The 23,140-nt window shown below is 38.9% G+C and overlaps 1 protein-coding gene across 7 annotated transcripts in view; it reads right to left on the reverse strand.

Moving 5' to 3' along the window:
* LOC115874152 (WD repeat-containing protein 7) overlaps nt 1-23,140 on the reverse strand; it is a 71,356-nt gene that overhangs the window by 27,554 nt on the left and 20,662 nt on the right. For 5 of the 7 annotated variants that reach the window (XM_030889246.1, XM_030889250.1, XM_030889247.1 and 2 more), the window contains exons 15-21: nt 11,356-11,538; nt 10,985-11,053; nt 10,701-10,799; nt 9,696-9,865; nt 8,395-8,570; nt 8,209-8,340; nt 8,023-8,152 (exon numbers count right to left, since the gene is read on the reverse strand). In XM_030889246.1, coding sequence (XP_030745106.1) covers nt 8,023-8,152; nt 8,209-8,340; nt 8,395-8,570; nt 9,696-9,865; nt 10,701-10,799; nt 10,985-11,053; nt 11,356-11,538 — 959 coding nt within the window. The remainder of the gene's footprint in view (nt 1-8,022; nt 8,153-8,208; nt 8,341-8,394; nt 8,571-9,695; nt 9,866-10,700; nt 10,800-10,984; nt 11,054-11,355; nt 11,539-23,140) is intronic. The other 2 variants (XM_030889252.1, XM_030889253.1) reach the window with 2 other exon arrangements.

The raw sequence follows: 23,140 nt of genomic DNA on the forward strand, positions 1-23,140 counted from the left end.
CTATCGGCGAGATAGTTATTAATTTGGTTTTGCCTGATGAGTTGTCATGGAGACAATTTCATAATTTTGGTCCCTTATGTGTAGTTTAGTTTAGCTCGTTAGTTTTATTTAGCCCTACAGTTTACTTGCGTTTAGCAATTGTGTTTTTTTTGAGTCTGGCTTTGAGCAGTGTCGTGTTTGACATTTTTGTGATTTTTGACTTTACAGTTTTCTGTAAGTCTTTGAGTTTGTTTGATTGTCATTTTTAGATGTATTTTTTTTTAGTTTCGATCTATGGCTATTACCTAGCCTATGGTCATGGTTTGGGCCGTGTGGCTCGTATCCGCTCTACATGGTGGGCGAGTTGAGTGTGCAGTTGCATGCTCAACAGTAAAGAATAGCCATGTACGGGTTCCTCGTGACGGTAAGAGTCCGTCAAATGCCACCATAGTATGTGATAAGTCTCATAACATCGAAAGTGTCGGAAATTCTTTCCGTACACCTTATTCACATATTACGTATATAGTATTACTTTTATAGTAATATCTATAATTAATAAGTTTTACTTTGATAGTAATACTTATATTCATTGATTTAATTATATTGATTTGATTTTGACTGACATTTTCGGTTCCGTCGCCATTTGCTTGTCAGGGCGTTGACCTTCCGTCGACTACCCTAGGCGATGAGTAGGTTTTGTTTTTTCCGCTTTCTGAGCTGACGCTCAGAAGGTTTTTAGTTGTGTAATTTTTTTGTATTTAGAGTCATTTTGGGGTATCGTTATAGATATGCTCTATTTATCCCATTTTAGTTGATGTACACTACAGTGCATCCCCTCATGCTGACAGATGTAGGGTATATTTTTTCCACATTCATTTCATTTTTATCTTTCTCTACAGTTCTGTCTCTTGGTGATTATCTCTGGTTTTTGTTGTTGTTGGTTCCAGTCACTGCGTTGGAGAGAAGGGTTGAGCTAGTGTGAATTCTGTTGAGGTGTTTAGGTTCGGGTAACCTTCTTCAGCCTCTGTTGCTCTAGTCTGTAATTCCTTGTCTGACGTTGTTAGTATGATACATTCCGTCTGAAGGTTTGAGCTGGAACAGTATATTTGTCTGGTTGTTTTGGTCTTATAGTACCGACCGTCGTCAACCTTTAACTGCTCTAGTTCCATATAATTCCTTGTCTGGCGTTGTTAGTATTGTCCATTCCGTTTGAGAGAAGGTTTGTACTGGCACTGTAAATTTGTTTGGTTGTTCTGGTTTTGGGGTTTCAGCCGTCGTATACCTCTAGCTGCTTTAGTAGTGTATTGTTCCTTCTCTGGCGTAGTTGATCTCACATGAACTAGAATGTTGGTTTCAGAAACTATCACCAAGATTATAAACCGAGACGTATTGATATCGTGAATGGATCGACGTTCTCTTTAATTATTTTTGAGTCGTGTTGTTTAGAATATTGCGTATTTTGGAGTCTGCACTTGTCTAGCCTGAGTTATCGATAATTTACACCTATATCGTTATAAAACACCTAATTATAGCAGTATTTAATCTTGCATATCATAATAGCTGATATATGTACCTCCGTATTTTTTATTTTATTTTAGCGAACAGTAGTCGAGTATCTCTGTACTTTACGGTCCAGTGACCAGTGACTTTAGTAATTTTAAACCTTTAGTTTTTATGATCTCCTGCTTCATATATTCCTTATTGGTACTTTTCGTTTTTTTTTGTTTGCCGCTTCCTTTTTGAGAACCTGATCAATTGCCAATTGGGTTTCGTCTATTCTGAAATTTACGAAGTTTTCTTCTTTCGATTTTTTTTACCATCTCCAGATTTGTGAAAAAGAAAGTGTACCTTACAGGTCCATTTCTTTTCTTTTCAGAGGAGGGCAGCGTAACGTTTTTAGTTCGTTACATGTCTTTTTTATATATTGTTACGGATTCCGTGGGTCCACTATTTAAACTCACGATAAAATACTTAACGAATTTATTTGTCTCACTCTGTACACACAACTTATACTATTTACAACACAATTTATGCAACTACTATTACTCTAACGGTATTTCGCGGTATTATCAAACTTCAGACTTCAGACTATCTTCAGACTGCTCCAACTGTCAAAGCGCGGGCCTTATATACCCCCTGGCGATGGTTTCTGGAATTTTCTAAAGAATTCTGTAATTTTCTTTTACTTTCTGTCGAATTCGCCAGGTTCCTCAATGCACGTTGCGGTTATGCAACCAGTAATACACCTTGACCTTAACATTGCCCCCTTCTCATACTTTCATTTTACTTCTAGGGCTGCGCTGAATCCGGTACACAACATCATTTATCCTCTTGATGACTGTATAAGGACCTTCCCATGCTGGAGTTAACTTTGGGGACCTTCCTTTCTTGCGCTGTGGGTTATACAACCATACCCTATCGTCCTGTTGAAATCCCGTAGAATTAGCTCTGAGGTCGTAACGAGCTTTCATCCGGTCACTGGCTAGCGTAATCTTACTTCTCACGGCCTTATGAATTCCCAATAACCTTTCCTTCAGTTCATCCGCGTAGTCCTCTACGTTCGTGGTGCTGTCGTCTTGTGGTCCGAACACCAAGTCACAAGGCAACCGTAATTCTCGACCAAATAAAATCTTCGATGGTGAAAGTCCAGTGGTGTTGTGAACTGCACTTCTATATGCCATTAGGAATAGTGGTATATGCTGATCCCAATCTCGTTGATGTTCATCCACCATTTTCGAGAGATGTTCTTCAATGGTCTTATTGAATCTCTCGACCATCCCATCAGACTGCGGATGTAAAGCCGTTGTCCTAGTCTTGTGAATACCAAGCAGATCACACATCTTCTGAAACAGTCTTGACTCGAAGTTCCTTCCTTGGTCAGTGTGAAGCTCTAAAGGAATTCCAAATCTACTGAAGACATTATTGACTAATACTTCAGCTACAGTCGATGCTTCTTGGTTTGGAATGGCAAAAACTTCTGGCCATTTACTGAAATAATCCATCGCTACTAAAACGTACTTGTTGCCCTTGAGCGTTTCAGGGAATGGGCCTGCAATGTCAACAGCGATTCTTTCGAATGGCAGTCCAACGTTATTTTGTTTCATTTTTCCCCTAGATCGAGTGCTTGGTCCTTGGCTGGCTGCACAAATTTTACATTGTCGACACCATTTCTTGACATCTTCGCAATAATCCACCCAGTAAAAGCGATCTCTCAGCTTGCTCAAGGTCTTGTTTACCCCAAGATGGGCTCCAGTTTTACCACCGTGAATTTCTTCCAATATCTAGGTAACTTTCTTCCTTGGTACCAGTAACTGAGTTGTTACTGTCCTGCCATCCGCACTTTCCCACATGCGCTTTAACAATCCATTCTCAATAACCAGTGAATTCCACTGAGCCTAGAGAGCTTTGAAAACGAGCCCTCTGTCCGCAATATCCTGCCACGGTGGTCTCTCGCCGTTATCTTCCTTGAGCCGTAGTATTGCCCCGATGTCTGGATCTTCCATTTGGTCTTTCCTCAATTGTGTCGTCGTCCACTGTTCATCGGTTTCAAGCTTAAAACTCCTTATCATAACAGCGCCTTCGCGTTGTTCCGTTTTACAGCAGTGCTTACAATCGATTTGACAGGGTCTTCTGGATAACCCGTCTGCGTTACCATGCATCTTTCCAGCACGATGTTGGATGGTAAAGTGATACTGCTGGACCTTCTCGAGCCATCGTGCTATTTGACCTTCAGGTTGTTTCATCTCCATAAGCCACTTGAGAGCCGCATGATCTGTCCTAATTAAAAATTCTTGGCCATACAGATATTTATGGAAATGATCAACTGCTTTTACAATTGCTAGCAGCTCCTTCCGGGTAACGCAGTAATTCCTTTCTGGTTTGGATAGAACTCGACTGTAATATTCTATCACTCGTTCTTCGCCATCTTGGACTTGTGAAAGTACTGCACCTATGCCGATGTTGCTGGCGTCTGTGTCCAGGATATACCTCCCTTGTTGTTGTGGGTAGGCTAAAATAGGACTTGAACATAAAGCCGCCTTAAGTCTTCCAAAGGCTACATCACAATCGGTGTTCCATTCGTAGCCGACTTCATCACCTGTAAGTCTATGTAAGGGTGCAGCTATATTGGCAAATCCCTTGACAAATCTTCTGTAATAGGTGCATAAACCCAGAAAACTTCTAAGTTCATGTTTGTCGCGAGGTTTAGGCCAATCCTTGATCGCAGCGATTTTCTTCTGGTCGGTGTAAATTCCGTCTGCCGAGACTACATGACCCAAGAATTCCACTTGTCGCTGGAATAAGCTACACTTCTTCGGGTTCAAGTACAGGTGAGCATTCCGTATGCGGCCAAAGACTTCTTCTAAATTTCGCAAATGCTCCTCAAAAGTTCTTCCCATAACCAATACATCGTCGAGGTAAACCAAGCACGTTTTCCAAGTTAATCCTCTTAACACCACCTCCATGAGACGTTCGAAAGTGGCTGGAGCATTGCATAATCCAAACGGCATGACCTTGAATTGGTATAGTCCGTTTCCTGTAGAAAAAGCCGTCTTTTCTTTGTCTTCCTCGTCCAGACCAACTTGCCAGTATCCACTCTTTAAGTCGAGAGTGGAGAACCAGCACGAACCTGCCAGTGTGGTTAACGTGTCATCTATACGTGGCAGTGGGTAGCTATCTTTCTTAGTGACGTCATTGAGCTTCCTATAGTTCACGCAGAATCGTGTACTACCATCTTTCTTCGTGACCAAAACAACAGGAGATGACCATAGACTCGATGATTCTTCGATAACTCCATCTTCTAGCATCTTATCTACCATTGTCTCCATTTCTTGTTGTTTGGAAAGGGGCACCCTTCTAGGACGTTGTCGAATCGGCTGAGCATGACCAGTATTAATCCGGTGCTTCACAAAATCCGTTCTTCCACTGCTGTTCTTCTCAAAAATACTGCCATGCTTTAGCAGGAACTGCTTAGCCTTCTGTTTCTCCTCAGGTGTTTGGTGATCCCATGGCTGTTCTAGATGTTTTAGTGTTTCTTGGGATGCCTTTTGTGTAACAGCTGACGACACTTCATCACATCGGGTGACACTTCTTACAGGTTCGCAGATGGCTATCTTGTCACCTTTTTGGATCTTGACACAATTCAGGAAAACATTCGCAATTCTGATCGGTATATTCTTGTCGGTATTCACCAATGATTTTCCTACTAAGTACCTATCTTGTTTCTTGTCGACACTTTGTACCAGTCCAACACAGCACCCAGCGATTTTCTCCACTTTACCGAATACGATCTTCTCGGTATTACCAGGTATCACCACAGTTTCCGCTGATCTGACATCCATTCTGCCTGGTCCCTCGTCTGGAGATAACATAAACTCTTCATTTCCGATATTCAGAATATTTCTCTGGTGGACTTTTCAAGTGGAGAAAGATACGTCTAAATATTTTTCGATACCGTTTGATAGAGAGTTATCCCGTGGTCTAAAAGGAATTTTTAAGAATGTCAATTATAAACTTGTGTATAGTGCTAATAATAAATTACAACAATTATTAGGTAATCCAAAAGATAAAACACCTCCACTGGAAAGGTCGGGTATTTACGAAATTTCTTGTAAAGATTGTAATCAGAAATATGTTGGGCAAACTATAAGTTCAATATTAACTAGATTTAAAGAACATTTAGCTCCGATAAGATATGGTAGACCGGATAAATCTTGCGTTGCCGAACATATTGTTGATAATGAACATTGTATAGATCTTAATAATTTAAAATTAATTAAACACGTCTCAAATTACAGGCAATTAGATGCATATGAAAGCATCAGAATTAATATATGTAAAGATAGTATGAACAGAGTCAACGGTCCAATTCCTTCAAGTTCTTTGTTCCTACTACTCTAGTGGCGGAAATCTAACTGTTACGCTCAGTTGGCTCTGACTCGGTTGGCTAGATTTTGCCACGCCCACTCGGGGCCCACTGAGCGAGTATATAAACGCTCCAATTGTAGATTGTATTTTAGTTTATAATCATCTGCTGATGATGCTAACATGGTTAGCGAAACGCGCGTCCAGTGTAAAAGTAAAAGTGTTTTGGTGTATTGTGGTGATTTAGTGTTTTTATTTTGCTGTGTAACACCAAAGGTTCCAACCCTCAACTGTAATGTCCCAACTTAACTTGTATTTGTATTTTGCTGGCACGTTGGCGTCCCTTTTCTTTTGTCCTCAAGAATGTTACATGGAAGAAAGGACAGTTTCTTTGTTTTTTATTGAGCCCTCGGAAGTAATTCGAGGTAGGTTTATTTTGTTTATTAGACCTTGTTTGGTTTTAAACAAGAGTTTCATATTTTTAGGGTCCAAGGTACGGACTATTTCCAAGGTTATAGTCCTAGGTTATGGTCCAAGGTACGGGTAGTGTACCCTTGTACCATTATCCTATGTACGGATGTCCTGTGGACGAGTGTCCCCAGTAGGAATGATTTTTCTTGCATATAAAGTGCCCCAGCGTGGATGTAGCTTGAGCCCCATGCTGCCTCGTTCCCATCCATAAGCTAGTTAGTAGTTACGGCTGTTCCAATTCATGGTGTCCTCATTCTGGCCCCTTTTGTTGTATTGGATGGCCGAGTACAGAGATGCGAGCCCACCTCACGCTGTTACTGTTTGAAGCAAGATTACATAAAGAACAGCTAAGTGTAGATTTAAGTTCTAGTTTTACATTTAACATCTAAAACTTTTTCAGTCTTAAACAATAACGTACATCTTAAGTAATATCGTACAGACTATGTTTAGTGGTTAGATTGTTAAGCACATTCATGTCAATTTAATATTTAAAATATTATTTATATCTTAGGTTTCATTACATTACGTCTTGTAATGGTATTGTTTTCATAGATATTTAGTACAATTCTTAACACCACTTTTGTTGACATATAACTACTATAATAATTATTAAAATTGTACAATGCTATTTACCATCACAGTCCATCTTGAATAAATATAGTCATTAGTTTTAAGTAATATACAACTGTGTTTTCTTTCTCTGTACATGCCTGGCGCCCAATATCTATTTCTTTGTTTATTGTTATTACTTAATTTTCTTCCCAGTGAAATACCTTATCCACGACTGCTCTCCGATGAAAAGCTCCCGTTCGCAGTGGTAATGTTTTATAAAAAACGCTACAAACGTATATCCGATAAACGGAGGCATGAAAATGCAATAAATTTAGTCTTTAAATTCTACCAATAAAATTAATATCGTATCAACTTATCGTCGGACAACGGATGTATGAAAATCAAGCTTTAGACCTTCTGAAGATATAAAAATATTTACTTTTTTATATTTATTTTTAAAATTTTCACAAATTATACTTCCCAACACTTTTAGAATAATGATATAATAAATTTTTCGTATACTCGCTATTTAAACCCGTGTATTTGTATATACCAGTTGTTTACGATATTCTCCGATGGTGGCAGCACCGGCGGAGTAGAAATTTAATTTATTTCCTATATATCTAGTCTTTTTATTCATATTGATTCTTAAATTTGTGTAGAAATAAAAATATATTTATTTTATTATTGTTTTACATTTTTAGCCTGTATTTTACAACAAAACTTAAAAACGAAAATAAGGATTGGCGCTTAAATGCTCATCACTGTGGTTAATATCTTGGCATTAATTCATTATAGTCACATTTATACTTTTATTATAAATTGTAGTTTTTGAATCTGTATTTCTTAAATTTGGTAAAAAAAACAAATCGCCACAATAGAACATCAGCTATGCAAACAAAAAAAAATTTCTGTTTTTAACAATTTCTTTAAATAAAATTCTAGGTTTTTTTTTCGGTGGTGAACAAGTGAGTTTAATAACCAACTCCAAGATAGAAAAAATTGCACAAGTACTTGAAAGGAGCCGAGGTTTAGTGTCGCTTATAATAGTTAATGTATTCTATACTTTAGATAGATTTAGATCAGGTAACAACTTTGATATAATTACTATTATTACTGTTATCTTATTTAAAGTTAATATAAACATGTATGACTTACTTTGTCAGGCAATAAGACGCAGTGTAGTGTGGCCAGCAACGACCAACCCTGTTTGATTTGAGCCTGTTGTTGCGTGTACATCTCCTCTTGTTCCTCGTCAGTCTTACTCCAGTTAATTCTGGTCGATTGCCTAAAAATTACACAACATTTCAGTAAAGAGGAGTAGATATATTATTTCAAAATCACCTGTGTAGCTTCCTGTTCCTTTCTTGTTCCGGAACAAACGTAGCGTTGCTCATACTCATCAGGGTATGGCTCAGGGCTATCACAGCTAATAAATGATTACTGGTCAGGGTTGTGCTCAGTTCCCAATGAGTCCTAAAACAAACAAAACTTAAAATTGATGAAGTTTATACAAATGGCTACGCAAACCTGCTGGTAAATATTCTGGTGAGTTTTTCCCTTCTGACAAGCTCGGGAGGTAAACTGATCTCTAAATCTTGGTTTTCCGATATAGGATCCTCATCAATAGAGATGGTATTGTGCCAGGTAGGTAAAAACAACGACATATGATTGGCTTTTGATAAAACACCAAATGATAAAGGCACCTAGTATATTTAAAAATAATATTAGGTGGTGCCTATGGAGGCTAGAGGTAAAGAGAATGATTTTATATACGACTTTGCTTAAAAAACAATCACCTAAATACGGACAATAGAGGTTCACCAAATGATCAGAGTTCTAATAAGCAAAATGCTTTATTTTTATTCTCTGAAAGAAATGTTTGTTTTTTTATTGATACTTCCTGTTTAATTATTATGGTGAAGTTGCCCGAGTAGAGGAAAAAAATAATAAACAAATAGAAACAATAATAGCAGGTTAGTCGTGACTGACTAAGTTAAGAAAAAAACTCAAAATTTAAGTGAGGAAACTCAAAATTTAAGTAATGATGATGAGAAAAAAAAATTCTCTTCCATATATTTCAGAACTTACACCAAAGTTGATAAATGTATTTAAGGATTCTAATGTCATTGTAGCAAAGAAACAAGTTAAGACCCCTTGTCTCAGTTATATACAAAACCTAAGTCTCCACTTTTACTGTTAGAAACTAATAATGTAGTATATAGAATTGTATGTGGTAATTGTGAATCCTCGTATATACAAACATCACGTAATTTATCTGGCCGTGTTTCATCTCATAAGAGTGATTGTAAAAGAAACATATGTCCTGTGCCTTAGCTGAACATTGTATTAAAACAGACCATCAAATGAGGTTTTCTGACGTTGCAATTCTTGAGAGGGAATCGAAGTACTATAAGCGGTTGTTCTTAGAACTGTATCTTTTTTTCCAGTTTCTTTGCTTAAAAAACAGTCACCTAAATACGGACAATAGCGGTTCACTAAATGACCATAGTTCTAATAAGCAAAATGCTTTATTTTTATTCTCTGAATGAAAGATTTGTTTTTTTTTATTGAGACTTCCTGTTTTAATTATTATGGTGAAAGTGTGTGTCGTGAGAAGTTGCCCGAGTAGAGGAAAAAATAATAAACAAATAGAAACATATACTGTATCTTTTTTTCCAGTCTACGGTATTCAGTAGTACTATGTATAAATCGGCATAACTTTTGAAAAACGATAAAAGAAGGGCCAGGCTATTGCTTATAAATACATCTTATATATAAATGATTTTTTCATGCATCTTAAAAATATCATAAAATAAATTATAAATTACCATAGGACGTAAGAGGCCTAATTTTCCTTGACAAACTCTATCCAAATCATCATCAAGACCCCACGAGTGCAAAAGAGAAAGAAGCAGTTGTGCTATCTCCATACCATGAGATGTATCCAGTGGTCCTAAGCTCCCCGGTTTATTTTTTTCCTTCCCAAAATCTGAGTTTTCTGAAAATACTAGTGTAAAATACTGCACATTTTTTGCTGTTTAATTTTGATAAACTATGGTAACTAATGATAATCATTGTTTTTTTTCTGACCCAACATATACAACCAAAAAGTAAACAAACTGTATGTCTATATAAAGGTAAAATTGCTATGGAAATTGGGTCTGGAAATTTAATTTCTTCATGAGCCTATATGTTGAAAACTTAATAAATAATTTAAAATTTAGTAAATAGTTTTGAATTTTGAACATATACCTATTTTATTTATCTACCCATACCTCGCTGGAATACACCTTATACTGAAACACAGTCTAAAACATTGTATGCATTTCATAAAAATCCAATTTATAGACTTTTCCACTGTAAAAATAACCATGGCAGAATAGTATTGCGCTATTAACAGGGCTTACACACAACTAACATAGGGCTTATGTTCACAGTTAAAAAAAAGAGCACTGGATATGATCTGCGTTAATAAATTTGTTTATTAAATAAATGACAATTTTTTTCTGTTTATATCTGATTTGTATATCTTGGGTATTTCCGTTTTATACAGTATGCCTATGATTAAAAAAAAATGGCGTCCGGTTGGCTGGAAAATGACGATCGACAACATTTCCCATATAGATTTACATATAAAATGACAGCGATCTTCATTTCATAGCCATCGCTGACGCCGTTTTTTTTCTATCATATGGTATATCTATAAAATTTGTCTAAGAGTTAGACCATTTATAAAGGAATAGTAGTGTTTGATCTTATTCCTAGTATTTTTTACTTAATAGTCAGTATTTAAGAGTCTCATGTTGTATTTTTATTTTTATTCATAATCTTACCTTGATTTAGATGATCAGTTCCTTTCAGTACCAAGTCAGCTTTAGCTTGTATTTTGGTTTGTACTGTTTCGGCACCCTCTTTCATTTTCGCTAATATACCTAACCAGTACATGATGAATTTATAACAAAAACATTCTATTTAGCTTTAGAATTTAAAAATACACAAAAAGCTGGAACTCAAACAAAACAAAACAAAATACAAGCAATAAAACATATAACAGTTTATTATTATAAATAAGGAATAACAAAACAAAAAATTTTAGAAAAAATACACAGTTTTTTACCATGTTTGTCTTTTTCTTTAATGATACGTTCCATGTTTTCAGCTTTGTCCTTGACTTTACCAAAAAAGTCTTGCAAGACATAACATACAATAGGGTTAGCTGAGTTTTTAATGATACAATAAATAACTTCTTTTCTAGTACAAATATAAAAATAATAATATATGTGATTAGAAAAAAATATGTGATTTTCAATAAACTGGTCCTTAGTAATGTTATTCCCGTAAAATGACTATATTAGACACAAAGACTATATTAAGATGGAACATAGACGGCACGATCTATTGTACGGAAAGTCGTACGATACTGCATTAATATAACTAATCGTACTAGAAAAGAAGATACTATATAAACAAACATAGTTTTTGCAGTACCTGCAATCTTTTTGTGTGCATCTGGGCTGGCACTTTGTGTTAGAGCTGCCACTTTCAAATATTCTGCCTGCGAGATCAATCCAGCTGCTTCTAAACTACCAGGAGACATCATGGAATATTCCTCGCTCAATAATTCTATGATTAAGGCTTCTATATCGAAGAAGAGTATATGACTTTCGGGATCTGGAAAAGATAAGTAAAAATTAACAAAAAATAAACCTGAATTAGGATTAAATCAGTCATATTGTTGCGGACCGGTGTGGACTCGAGGACTCGACCTAACCTAACTACTAACTAAGTATATAGCCCGCCCTCGGATGACCTTAACATCGCATTAAAGAATAGACACCGTAATAATTCATTCGAAGATTCGAGAAGAAACGAGTTCCACTGGAATGGAGTAGTACATACGAGAACAATCGAAACCTCTATGCACCTAACGATCTATGGACTATTCTAGAGTTCTTTTAGCTGTAGGTATAAAAGCCGGCGGCTGTGGCCTAGAGAGGGCTGTTATAAATAGACAAGTGCAGTTGACGCGCTAAAATTCAAAATAAATTCTTAGTTATAAATCGTTTGTAAATAGTTCTATAAATCTTTTATCGTTATTGTTTTTGTTAATTAGTGTTAAATAAATAGTGTTTAAATAAATTGTGACTTTCTATCCACACGGAACCGAAGAAAAACGTAACAATTGGTGTCAAGTGTGGCGTGTGTGAGTAGAAAAATAAAAAGACTGAAAATGGCTTCGAAAAAATTGTCGAAAGACTTGAAAGTGTCGGAATTAAAATGCATATTGGAAGAGAGGGAGTGCGAGACAGATGGAAAGAAAAGCATTTTGCAAGCCAGACTGAGAGAGGTTTTGATTGAGGAAGGTGAGGATCCTGACACATTTTGCTTTGAGCTGGAAGGTGACCTTGACTCGTCATTGAATAATTTGCAAGACAATTTAAACGACAATTTGAATAGTAAGATAATTAATTTAGAAGATAAAATTATGGAAAATCCCCAAGATTTGCAAGAAACTTTGAATGATAAAATGACGGAAAATTCCCAAAAATTAGAAGATAAAATCATAGAAAATTCTAAAGATATACAGGCCAGCTTTAATAATAAAATACATAATTTAGAAGAAAGTTTATATAACAAGATAATAGAAAATTCCAGGGAATTAGAAGAAAAGATTATAGAGAATTCCACGGAGCTACAAGACAAAATAGCACATATTGAGGACGATGTTAACAGAAAAATCGAAATTTTAAAAGAAGAAATAGCGAAGTTAAATTCACCAAAATGTCAAGAAACATCGGAGGGACCGAAACTAGTCGAAAATAGGTATGCCTCAAAATCAGTTATGAAACCTCCACAGTTTGACGGAAAAACCGCTTGGGCCAATTATTTTTGCCAGTTTGAGGCCGCTGCGAGAGCGAACGGATGGACAATCGCTGAAAAGGCTACCGCTTTGACTGTCGCACTGCGAGAGATGCGACTGATATCCTGCAGACACTGTCACCATCGGAACAGGGAGATTATCAGCAATTGGTACGACATTTAGAAATGAGGTACGGCCAAGCTCATTTGGAACATGTCTATCATTCACAGCTAAAAAATCGCATTCAAAAGTCAAATGAGTCTCTGCAGGAGTTTGAAGCCGACGTAGCCCGCCTGGTTCGCCTTGCGTATCCTGCTACGCCCGAGAATGTTATGGAGCGGTTGGCAGTACAGACATTCTCCGATGGCTTACGTGACAGGGAGACAAGGCAAGCGCTTCTTCTAGCCCACCCAACGCGCTTGGTGGATGCTTTAGCACGTGCCCTAGAATTTGAGGCCGCGAAACAGTTCTCGGTCTCTAGTGAGAGTACGGGCGGTCAACCAATGTTCCGACAAATCCGTGGAAAGCATTGTACGGAAAGTCATGGAGGAGTACATGGGCAAGAAAGGACCGACTTGTTGCTGGAATTGCGGCCAGGCAGGACACGTAAGAAGTCACTGTCAAGAAAAAGACGTGGACTCGGTTTCGCCAAGTGTCGAATCAAAGGGACACATATGGAGCAGTACCCAACAGGTTCCAACGAAAACTGTTCAAGTCGCATCGCTACAACACAAGTTCAACAGCATTTTTGTGGCTAGTTTCGTGGATGGAGAGTTACGGACCATGCTGTTGGATACGGGTGCGACCAAAACGATCATCAGGCCGGATATCCTTAAAACATCAAAAAGGATTAAAACAACACAATGGCGACTACGTACAGCTACAGGAAGCTGCGCTCTCATCCATGGAGAGGTAGATCTTAATTTTGTTATCGGAAGCACCTGTTTTAATCATCGAGTGTTAGTAGCAGACATCGAAGATGAACTTATTCTCGGAATGGACATCGTGACCACTAGAGGTTTTGAACTAAACCTCAAACAAGAAATTTTGAAAATAAATGAAGAAGAAGTGGTTCTACATCGAAAATGTGAGGAGACGCTTCGCGTGGTAGTAGCAGAAGATGTTTCGATCCCTGAGCGCTGTGAGATATTTTTGGATGGTTGCCTGGAAGGTAAAATGAATAATGGGAGTATTATTCTGTTGGAGCCAAGGAACCATGACAGCGAAATAGGACGAGGGATCGCTGTTGGAAAAGCCCTGCTGCGAGCGAAGAAAACTGTACCGGTGAGAGTAATGAACACGAATTATTATTCTGTATCCTTGAAGAAGGGAACACTGTTGTTCGGTCTCCTCAGTCATTCGAAGCGTGGAAGCACAGAATATCTAGCTACGCAACAGAAGCCTCGTTACATGTATAAAATTGTAGGTATCAAAAGGAGACAGACTTTTAAAGCCTGTCTCCAAATCAGATATTTTGATGCGGTAGTTTCGCTACTACATAATAGAGGGCGATAAATTTAAAAGAAAATAGTTTTCTACAAACGAAATTTAAAAGAATTTTGTGCAGTGTTGCCATTGTGTAATTCACATTGTAAAACTTCCTGATAAAGCCTACCTTCAAATTTGCTACATCATTTAAACATATTGTTAAGGTCAAGGTGTATTACTGGTTGCATAATCGCAACGTGCATTGAGGAACCTGGCGCATTCGCCAGAAAGTAAAGAAAATTATAGAATTCTTTAGAAAAATCTAGAAACAACCGCCAGGGGGTATATAAGGCCCGCGCTTTGACAGTTGGACAAGTTTGAAGTTTGAGGTCTAAAGTTTGAAAATACCGCAAATACCGTTAGAGTAATAGTAGTTGCATAAGTTGTGTTGTAAATAGTATAAGTTGTGTGTACAGAGTGAAACAAATAAATTCGTTAAGTATTTTATCGTGAGTTTAAATAGTGGACCCACGGAATCCGTAACAATTGGTGTCGGAAGTGCGATTCAAGAGGGTTTTAAGAAGAAATTAAGTGGATTGGAAGATTTTTAGACCGAATCAGAGTATTTTTATGGTTGGTACAAGGGAGCAAGCGAAGAAAATGGAGGAAGTAAGCAAATTATTGGGCGATTTTATGGAAAATATGAGAAGAGAGAAGGCAGAAGAACAAGAAAGGCTACGTAAAGAACGAGAAGAAGAGCGAGCCCGATTAGAAAGAGAGAAAGAAGAGGAACAATGCCACCTTTTGAAAATACTTATGGAAAATCAAGAAAAAATCTTAGAAGGTTTAGAAGCGTCAAAAGAAAGAAAACAAGAAGAACAGGACCGCCTTGAGAAAATTCTGGAAGGCTTAGAGGCGCGTCATCAAAAAGAAAGACAAGAGGAACAGGACCGGATCGAGAAAATTTTACAAGGTTTTGAAGTGCGTCGACAAGAAGAAAAACTTGAAGAGCAGGACAGTATCAAGAAAAGTTTCGAAAAAATGGAAAAAAAGCAACAATCAATGTTGGAAGTACGTTGCCAGGAACAACAGAACCACTTCCAAGAAGCTGTAGAAGATCTGGAGGAGCGCCTTCAGCAGAAGATAGAAAGATTGGAGATGGACCTACAGAAGACCAAGGTACAAGTAAAGACACCTGGCGTTCAAGGAACAGCGAACCTCAAGGCCCCGACCTACGATGGACAAACGACATGGACAATGTACCACCGTCAGTTTGAAGCAGCCGCCGCTGCCAACGGATGGACTGACCAGGAGAAAGCAGCGGCACTTGTCATCGCGCTGCGTGGCCCTGCCCTGGAACTGTTGCAAACTATTCCTGCAGCCCAACAGCAGGAATGTCTGGCGACCAACATCGACGCCAACTTTACCAGGCCCAGATCAAGACACGCCTGCAGAGGTCCGGAGAGAGTCTGCAGGAATTTGAAGCAGACTTACGTCGGCTGGTACACCTAGCGTATCCTGAAGCACCGGAAGGATTTAGGGAGGAACTCGCTGCTCAGTGCTTTATCAGCGGACTGAGGGAACAACGAATTACAGAGGGCGCTGCAAATATCCCGATTTTCTACCAGCAGCGAAGCACTGGTCAGGGCGCTGGAAATCGAAGCTGCTTTTAGCGCCATCCCTAGACCGAAGATAAGATCGGTAACGGTAGAGGAACAGCCCGAGAGTACCCACAGAAGTTTGGAGGAGATGTGTAGAAAATTCGACAAACTATGTGAGCTACTAATAAACAAGGGAATCAACAATAACCAGACAGAGAACCAGAGAAGATCCCAGGACATAAGGTGCTATAGATGTGGCAGGAATGGCCACATCAAACGGGATTGCCGCGTTCATGCGATCCCGTTCAGCATCCAGAGAACGTAGGCACCAGGAAAACTAAAATCAGTCAATACTAAGGGGCGAGTATTGACTGGGGAGAACAGAGCCCCCAGGATTTTTTCCATTAGGAGTCTAGGAACAACCGCTGACAGCTTGGTGATCGACGGGAAAGTCAATGGAAAGGGAATTCGAATGACTGTGGATACTGGCGCTATGGTATCGTTGGTGCGGGCTAACTCAGTGCAAGGATTGAAGCTGATGTCTCTGGGAAGAAGAGTGTGTTTACGTACAGTTACGGGGGAAATGGCCGTTGCACGGGGAAAGGCTATCGTCGAACTGAAGTTAGGAAATTTGAAGTTTCAGCATAGCGTCTTAGTGGCAGATATTGAAGATGACTTCATCTTGGGCATGGATATGATTCGTCAACATGGATTTTCGTTCGATCACCAGAGAAATATCTTAAATATTGGATATGAAGAGTTCATGTTATCTCCAGACGAGGGACCAGGCAGAATGGATGTAAGATCAGCGGAAACTGTGGTGATACCTGGTAATACCGAGAAGATCGTATTCGGTAAAGTGGAGAAAATCGCTGGGTGCTGTGTTGGACTGGTAAAAAGTGGCGACAAGAAACAAGATAGGTACTTAGTAGGAAAGTCATTGGTGAACACCGACAAGAATATACCGATCAGAATTGCGAATGTTTTCCCGAATTGTGTCAAGATTCAAAAAGGTGACAAGATAGCCATCTGCGAACCTGTAAGAAGTGTCACCCGATGTGATGAAGTGTCGTCAGCTGTTACACAAATGGCATCCAAAGAAACACTAAAACATCTAGAACAGCCATGGGATCACCTAACATATGAGGAGAAACAGAAGGCTAAGCAGTTCCTGCGAAAGCATGGCGGTATTTTTGAGAAAAATAACAGTGGAAGAACGGATTTTGTGAAGCCCGGATTAATACTGGTCATGCTCAGCCGATTCGACAACGTCCTAGAAGGGTGCCCCTTTCCAAACAACAAGAAATGGAGACAATGGTAGATAAGATGCTAGAAGATGGAGTTATCGAAGAATCATCGAGTCCATGGTCATCTCCTGTTGTTTTGGTGACGAAGAAAGATGGTAGTACACGATTCTGCGTGGACTATCGGAAGCTCAATGACGTCACTAAGAAGGACAGCTACCCACTGCCACGTATAGACGACACGTTAACCACACTGGCAGGTTCGTGCTGGTTCTCCACTCTCGACTTAAAGAGTGGATACTGGCAAGTTGGTCTGGACGAGGAAGACAAAGAAAAGACGGCTTTTTCTACAGGAAACGGACTATACCAATTCAAGGTCATGCCGTTTGGATTATGCAATGCTCCAGCCACTTTCGAACGTCTCATGGAGGTGGTGTTAAGAGGATTAACTTGGAAAACGTGCTTGGTTTACCTCGACGATGTATTGGTTATGGGAAGAACTTTTGAGGAGCATTTGCGAATTTAGAAGAAGTCTTCGGCCGCATACGGAATGCTCACCTGTACTTGAACCCGAAGAAGTGTAGCTTATTCCAGCGACAAGTGGAATTTTTGGGCCATGTAGTCTCAGCAGACGGAATTTACACCGACCAGAAGAAAATCGCTGCAATCAAGGATTGGCCTAAACCTCGCGACAAACATGAACTTAGAAGTTTTCTGGGTTTATGCACCTATTACAGAAGATTTGTCAAGGGATTTGCCAATATAGCTGCACCCTTACATAGACTTACAGGTGATGAAGTCGGCTACGAATGGAACACCGATTGTGATGTAGCCTTTGGAAGACTTAAGGCGGCTTTATGTTCAAGTCCTATTCTAGCCTACCCGCAACAACAAGGGAGGTATATCCTGGATACCGACGCCAGCAATATCGGCATAGGTGCAGTGCTATCACAAGTGCAAGATGGCGAAGAACGAGTGATAGAATATTACAGTCGAGTTCTATCCAAACCAGAAAGGAATTACTGCGTTACCCGGAAGGAGCTGCTAGCAATTGTGAAGGCAGTTGATCATTTTCATAAATATCTGTACGGCCAAGAATTTTTAATTAGGACAGATCATGCGGCTCTCAAGTGGCTTATGGAGATGAAACAACCTGAAGGTCAAATAGCACGATGGCTCGAGAAGCTCCAACAGTATCACTTTACCATCCAACATCGTGCTGGAAAAATGCATGGTAACGCAGACGGTTTATCCAGAAGACCCTGTCAAACCGATTGTAAGCACTGCTGTAAAACGGAACAACGTGAAGGCACTGTCATGATAAGGAGTTTTAAACTTGGAACCGATGAACAGTGGACGACGACACAATTGAGGAAAGATCAAATGGAAGATCCAGACATCGGAGCAATACTACGGCTCAAGGAAGGTAACGGCGAGAGACCACCGTGGCAGGATATTGCGGACAGAGGGCTCGTTTTCAAAGCTCTCTGGGCTCAGTGGAATTCACTGGTTATTGAGAATGGATTGTTAAAGCGCACATGGGAAAGTGCGGATGGCAGCACAGTAACAACTCAGTTACTGGTACCAAGGAAGAAAGTTACCCAGGTATTGGAAGAAATTCACGGTGGTAAAACTGGAGCCCATCTTGGGGTAAACAAGACCTTGAGCAAGCTGAGAGATCGCTTTTACTGGGTGGATTATTGCGAAGATGTCAAGAAATGGTGTCGACAATGTAAAATTTGTGCAGCCAGCCAAGGACCAAGCACTCGATCTAGGGGAAAAATGAAACAATATAACGTTGGACTGCCATTCGAAAGAATCGCTGTTGACATTGCAGGCCCATTCCCTGAAACGCACAAGGGCAACAAGTACGTTTTAGTGGCGATGGATTATTTCAGTAAATGGCCAGAAGTTTTTGCCATTCCAAACCAAGAAGCATCGATGTAGCTGAAGTATTAGTCAATAATGTCTTCAGTAGATTTGGAATTCCTTTAGAGCTTCACACTGACCAAGGAAGGAACTTCGAGTCAAGACTGTTCCAGAAGATGTGTGATCTGCTTGGTATTCACAAGACTAGGACAACAGCTTTACATCCGCAGTCTGATGGGATGGTCGAGAGATTCAATAAGACCATTGAAGAACATCTCTCGAAAATGGTGGATGAACATCAAAGAGATTGGGATCAGCATATACCACTATTCCTAATGGCATATAGAAGTGCAGTTCACAACACCACCGGACTTTCACCATCGAAGATTTTATTTGGTCGAGAATTACGGTTGCCTTGTGACTTGGTGTTCGGATCACCAGACGACAGCACCACGAACGTAGAGGACTACGCGGATGAACTGAAGGAAAGGTTATTGGGAATTCATAAGGCCGTGAGAAGTAAGATTACGCTAGCCAGTGACCGGATGAAAGCTCGTTACGACCTCAGAGCTAATTCTACGGGATTTCAACAGGACGATATGGTATGGTTATATAACCCACAGCGCAAGAAAGGGAGGTCCCCAAAGTTCTCCAGCATGGGAAGGTCCTTATACAGTCATCAAGAGGATAAATGATGTTGTGTACCGGATTCAACGCAGCCCTAGAAGTAAGATGAAAGTAGTTCATCTGGATCGATTGAAGAGATACCAGACAGGAAACCTTGATCGGGACGATCAAATTTGAGAAGGGGGCAATGTTAAGGTCAAGGTGTATTACTGGTTGCATAATCGCAACGTGCATTGAGGAACCTGGCGCATTCTCCAGAAAGTAAAGAAAATTATAGAATTCTTTAGAAAAATCTAGAAACAACCGCCAGGGGGTATATAAGGCCCGCGCTTTGACAGTTGGACAAGTTTGAAGTTTGAAGTCTAAAGTTTGAAAATACCGCGAAATACCGTTAGAGTAATAGTAGTTGCATAAGTTGTGTTGTGTAAATAGTATAAGTTGTGTGTACAGAGTGAAACAAATAAATTCGTTAAGTATTTTATCGTGAGTTTAAATAGTGGACCCACGGAATCCGTAACAATATTAAAATAGATCAGTGCTCTTTTTTCAAACGTGTAAGTCAGGTTTAAGTATTTAACTTGCCATGTTAGTTGGGGTTAAATCTTACGAGCTGAATTACAATCAGTTGCTGACGTTTGATTGTAATTGAATCCTGAATTTTGATTGTAATTCGGCGACAATGTAATAAGTATTGTTCTACTATTATGATACCACTTCCTGACGTTCAATTAATTGTGTTCATACTTTATACCGCATGATCGGGGAAAAACAGCGTTAGCGATGGCTATAAAATGAAGATCGCTGTCATTTTATATGGGAAATAGTATACTATAATATAGTACCATATTACGATACATGACCTTCGATTGAGCTTAAACTTGGTATTCTACTTATCTTTAGTAACACTGTAATATTATGGTACCATGGAGCATATAAAGTGGTACCTTCTATAGTACTACATTATGATACCAATTCCTGACGTTCGATTGAGCTCGTATTTGATATATACTTGCTTATTTTTTATGACATTGCAATATTATGGTACCAAGAAGCCATGAAGCATATCAAGTGGTACCATACCATAATATAGTACCATATTAGATACATGGCGGTCAATATAGGGCTTAAACTTGGTATACTACGTATCTTCGGTGACATTGTAATTTTGTGGTACCATGGAGCATATAAAGTGGTACCTTCTATAGTACCATATTATGTTACCACTCCCTGATGTTCGATTGCGCCCATATTTGATATATACTTCTGTATTTTTGATGATATTGCAATATTATGGTACCATGAAGCATATCAAGTGGTACCATAATATAGTACCATACTACATATATGGCGTTCGATTGGGCTTAAACTTGGTATACTACGTATATTCGGTAACATTGTAATTATAATATGATGGTGCTATGATGCATGTAAAGTGGTACCATCTATATAGTACCATATTATGATACCACTTCTTAACGTTCGACTGAGCTCAGATTTGATATATAATTTCATATTTTTGATGACATATTGCAATATTATGATACCATGAACTATATCAAGTGGTACCATAATATAGCACCATATTACGTACATGGCGTTCGATTGGGCTAAACTTGGTATACTACGTATCTTCGGTGACATTGTAATATGATAGAACTATGATGCATATAAAGTGGTACCTTCTATCGTACCATATTATGATACCACTTCCTGACGTTCGATTGAACTCATATTTGACATATAATTTCGTATTTTTGATGACATTGCAATATTATGATACCATGAACCATATCAAGTGGTACCATAATATAGTATCATATTACGTACATGGCGTTCGATTGGGCTTAAACTTGGTATTCTACGTATCTTCGGTGACATTGTAATATTATGGTACCATGGAGCATATAAAGTGGTACCTTCTATAGTACTACATTATGATACCACTTCCTGACGTTCGATTGGGCTCGTATTTGATATATACTTGCGTATGTTTGATGACATTGCAATATTATGGTACCGTGAAACATATCAAGAGGTACCATAATGTAGTACCATATTACGATACCATTTCCTGGCGATCGATTGGGCTTAAACTTGGTATACTACGGATCTTCGGTGACATTGCAATATTATGGTACCTTGAAGCATATCGAGTGGAGTACAATATTATGATATTTCCTGGATTTCGATTGGGCCCAAATTTGGTATACTTGCGTTTCTTTATAAAGATTTGTTGTGTGCTACTGCATTTTAATAAATTATTTCCATTATTATTAAACTTACATTTCATTACTAACGTTCCAGTATTAATAAATATTACTATCAATCGCCCTGTATATTTTTAAAGGTAATTAAAGGTATTTTCTTAGTTAACAATATAAGGTAGTGTATATTAAAAATGTATTTTTTGAATATACTTAAAATTATTTTAAAAGCCAAACGAATAATTAACATAAGTGTGTCCGACAAGAAAAGAAGAATAGAAAGAAACTATTATAACCAGAAAAAGAATGGGCATCCCCAATTAAAGGTCTTTTTGAATCTGGCAACTGTGCATATTTCGGCGAGCTTCAAGGCCGTCGACGTGCCATCGATCTAAAACCGAAAGTTCAAAATTTCCAATTATATTCTGATTATGATATTGTCGCGCCATCTAGTATTTTATTTGCGCAATTTTAGCTCTTTCATTTCGAGTATTTTTCTGTTGCGTAGCTAGATATTCTGTGGTGGAAGCCTCCAAAGTTTCGACTTCAAAAATTCCGGACCAAATGGTGAAGGAGTTAGTAAACGTTAAAGGATTATCTCCCGAAAATAGTAGAAAATTGAGAAACCTGATAATCAAGTATCAAGATGTGTTTGATAAAGGAGAAGCAGGACAGAGAGGTCGTACCAATTTAGTACAACATAAAATTGATACCGGAGATGCACGACCAATCAAACAAAATCCGAGAAGACTTCCGCTCGCCAAACGTGAAGAAGCTGATAAAATCCTTCGAAAAATGAAAGAAGAGGGTGTCATCGAACCATCTAAGAGACCGTGGACATCGCCGGTAGTACTAGTAAAGAAGAAAGACGGTACCACCAGGTTCTGTGTTGATTATCGGCAGCTCAATAATGTTACCAAGAAGGATAGTTATCCCCTGCCGAGGATAGACGATACTCTAGACACGCTGGCGGGGTCAACGATATTCTCTACGTTAGATCTGAAGAGTGGATATTGGCAAGTCGACATGGCGCCGAAAGAGAGAGAGAAGACAGCGTTCTCGGTGGGCTCCGGACTGTGGCAATTTACCGTCATGCCTTTTGGATTGTGCAACGCGCCAGCTACCTTTGAGAGACTAATGGAGTCTGTGTTAAAGGGACTATCCTGGACTACCTGTTTAGTGTACCTGGATGACATCATAGTGGTTGGGAAATCCTTTGACGATCATCTGAAGGATTTGGAAGAAGTTTTCAAGCGACTAGGGAGCTCTGGTTTGAAACTTAGCCCCAAGAAATGTCATCTGTGTCAAGAAAAGGTACACTACTTGGGCCATGTAGTCTCCTCCCAAGGAGTTGCGGTAGATCCACAGAAGACCAAGACAGTGGAAGAGTGGCCAATACCTAAAGATAAACATGAAATACGAAGCTTTTTGGGACTATGC

This window comes from Sitophilus oryzae, unplaced genomic scaffold (genome assembly GCF_002938485.1).
Source record: "Sitophilus oryzae breed Bouriz unplaced genomic scaffold, Soryzae_2.0 scaffold_122_pilon_pilon, whole genome shotgun sequence".
NCBI lineage: Eukaryota > Metazoa > Arthropoda > Insecta > Coleoptera > Curculionidae > Sitophilus > Sitophilus oryzae.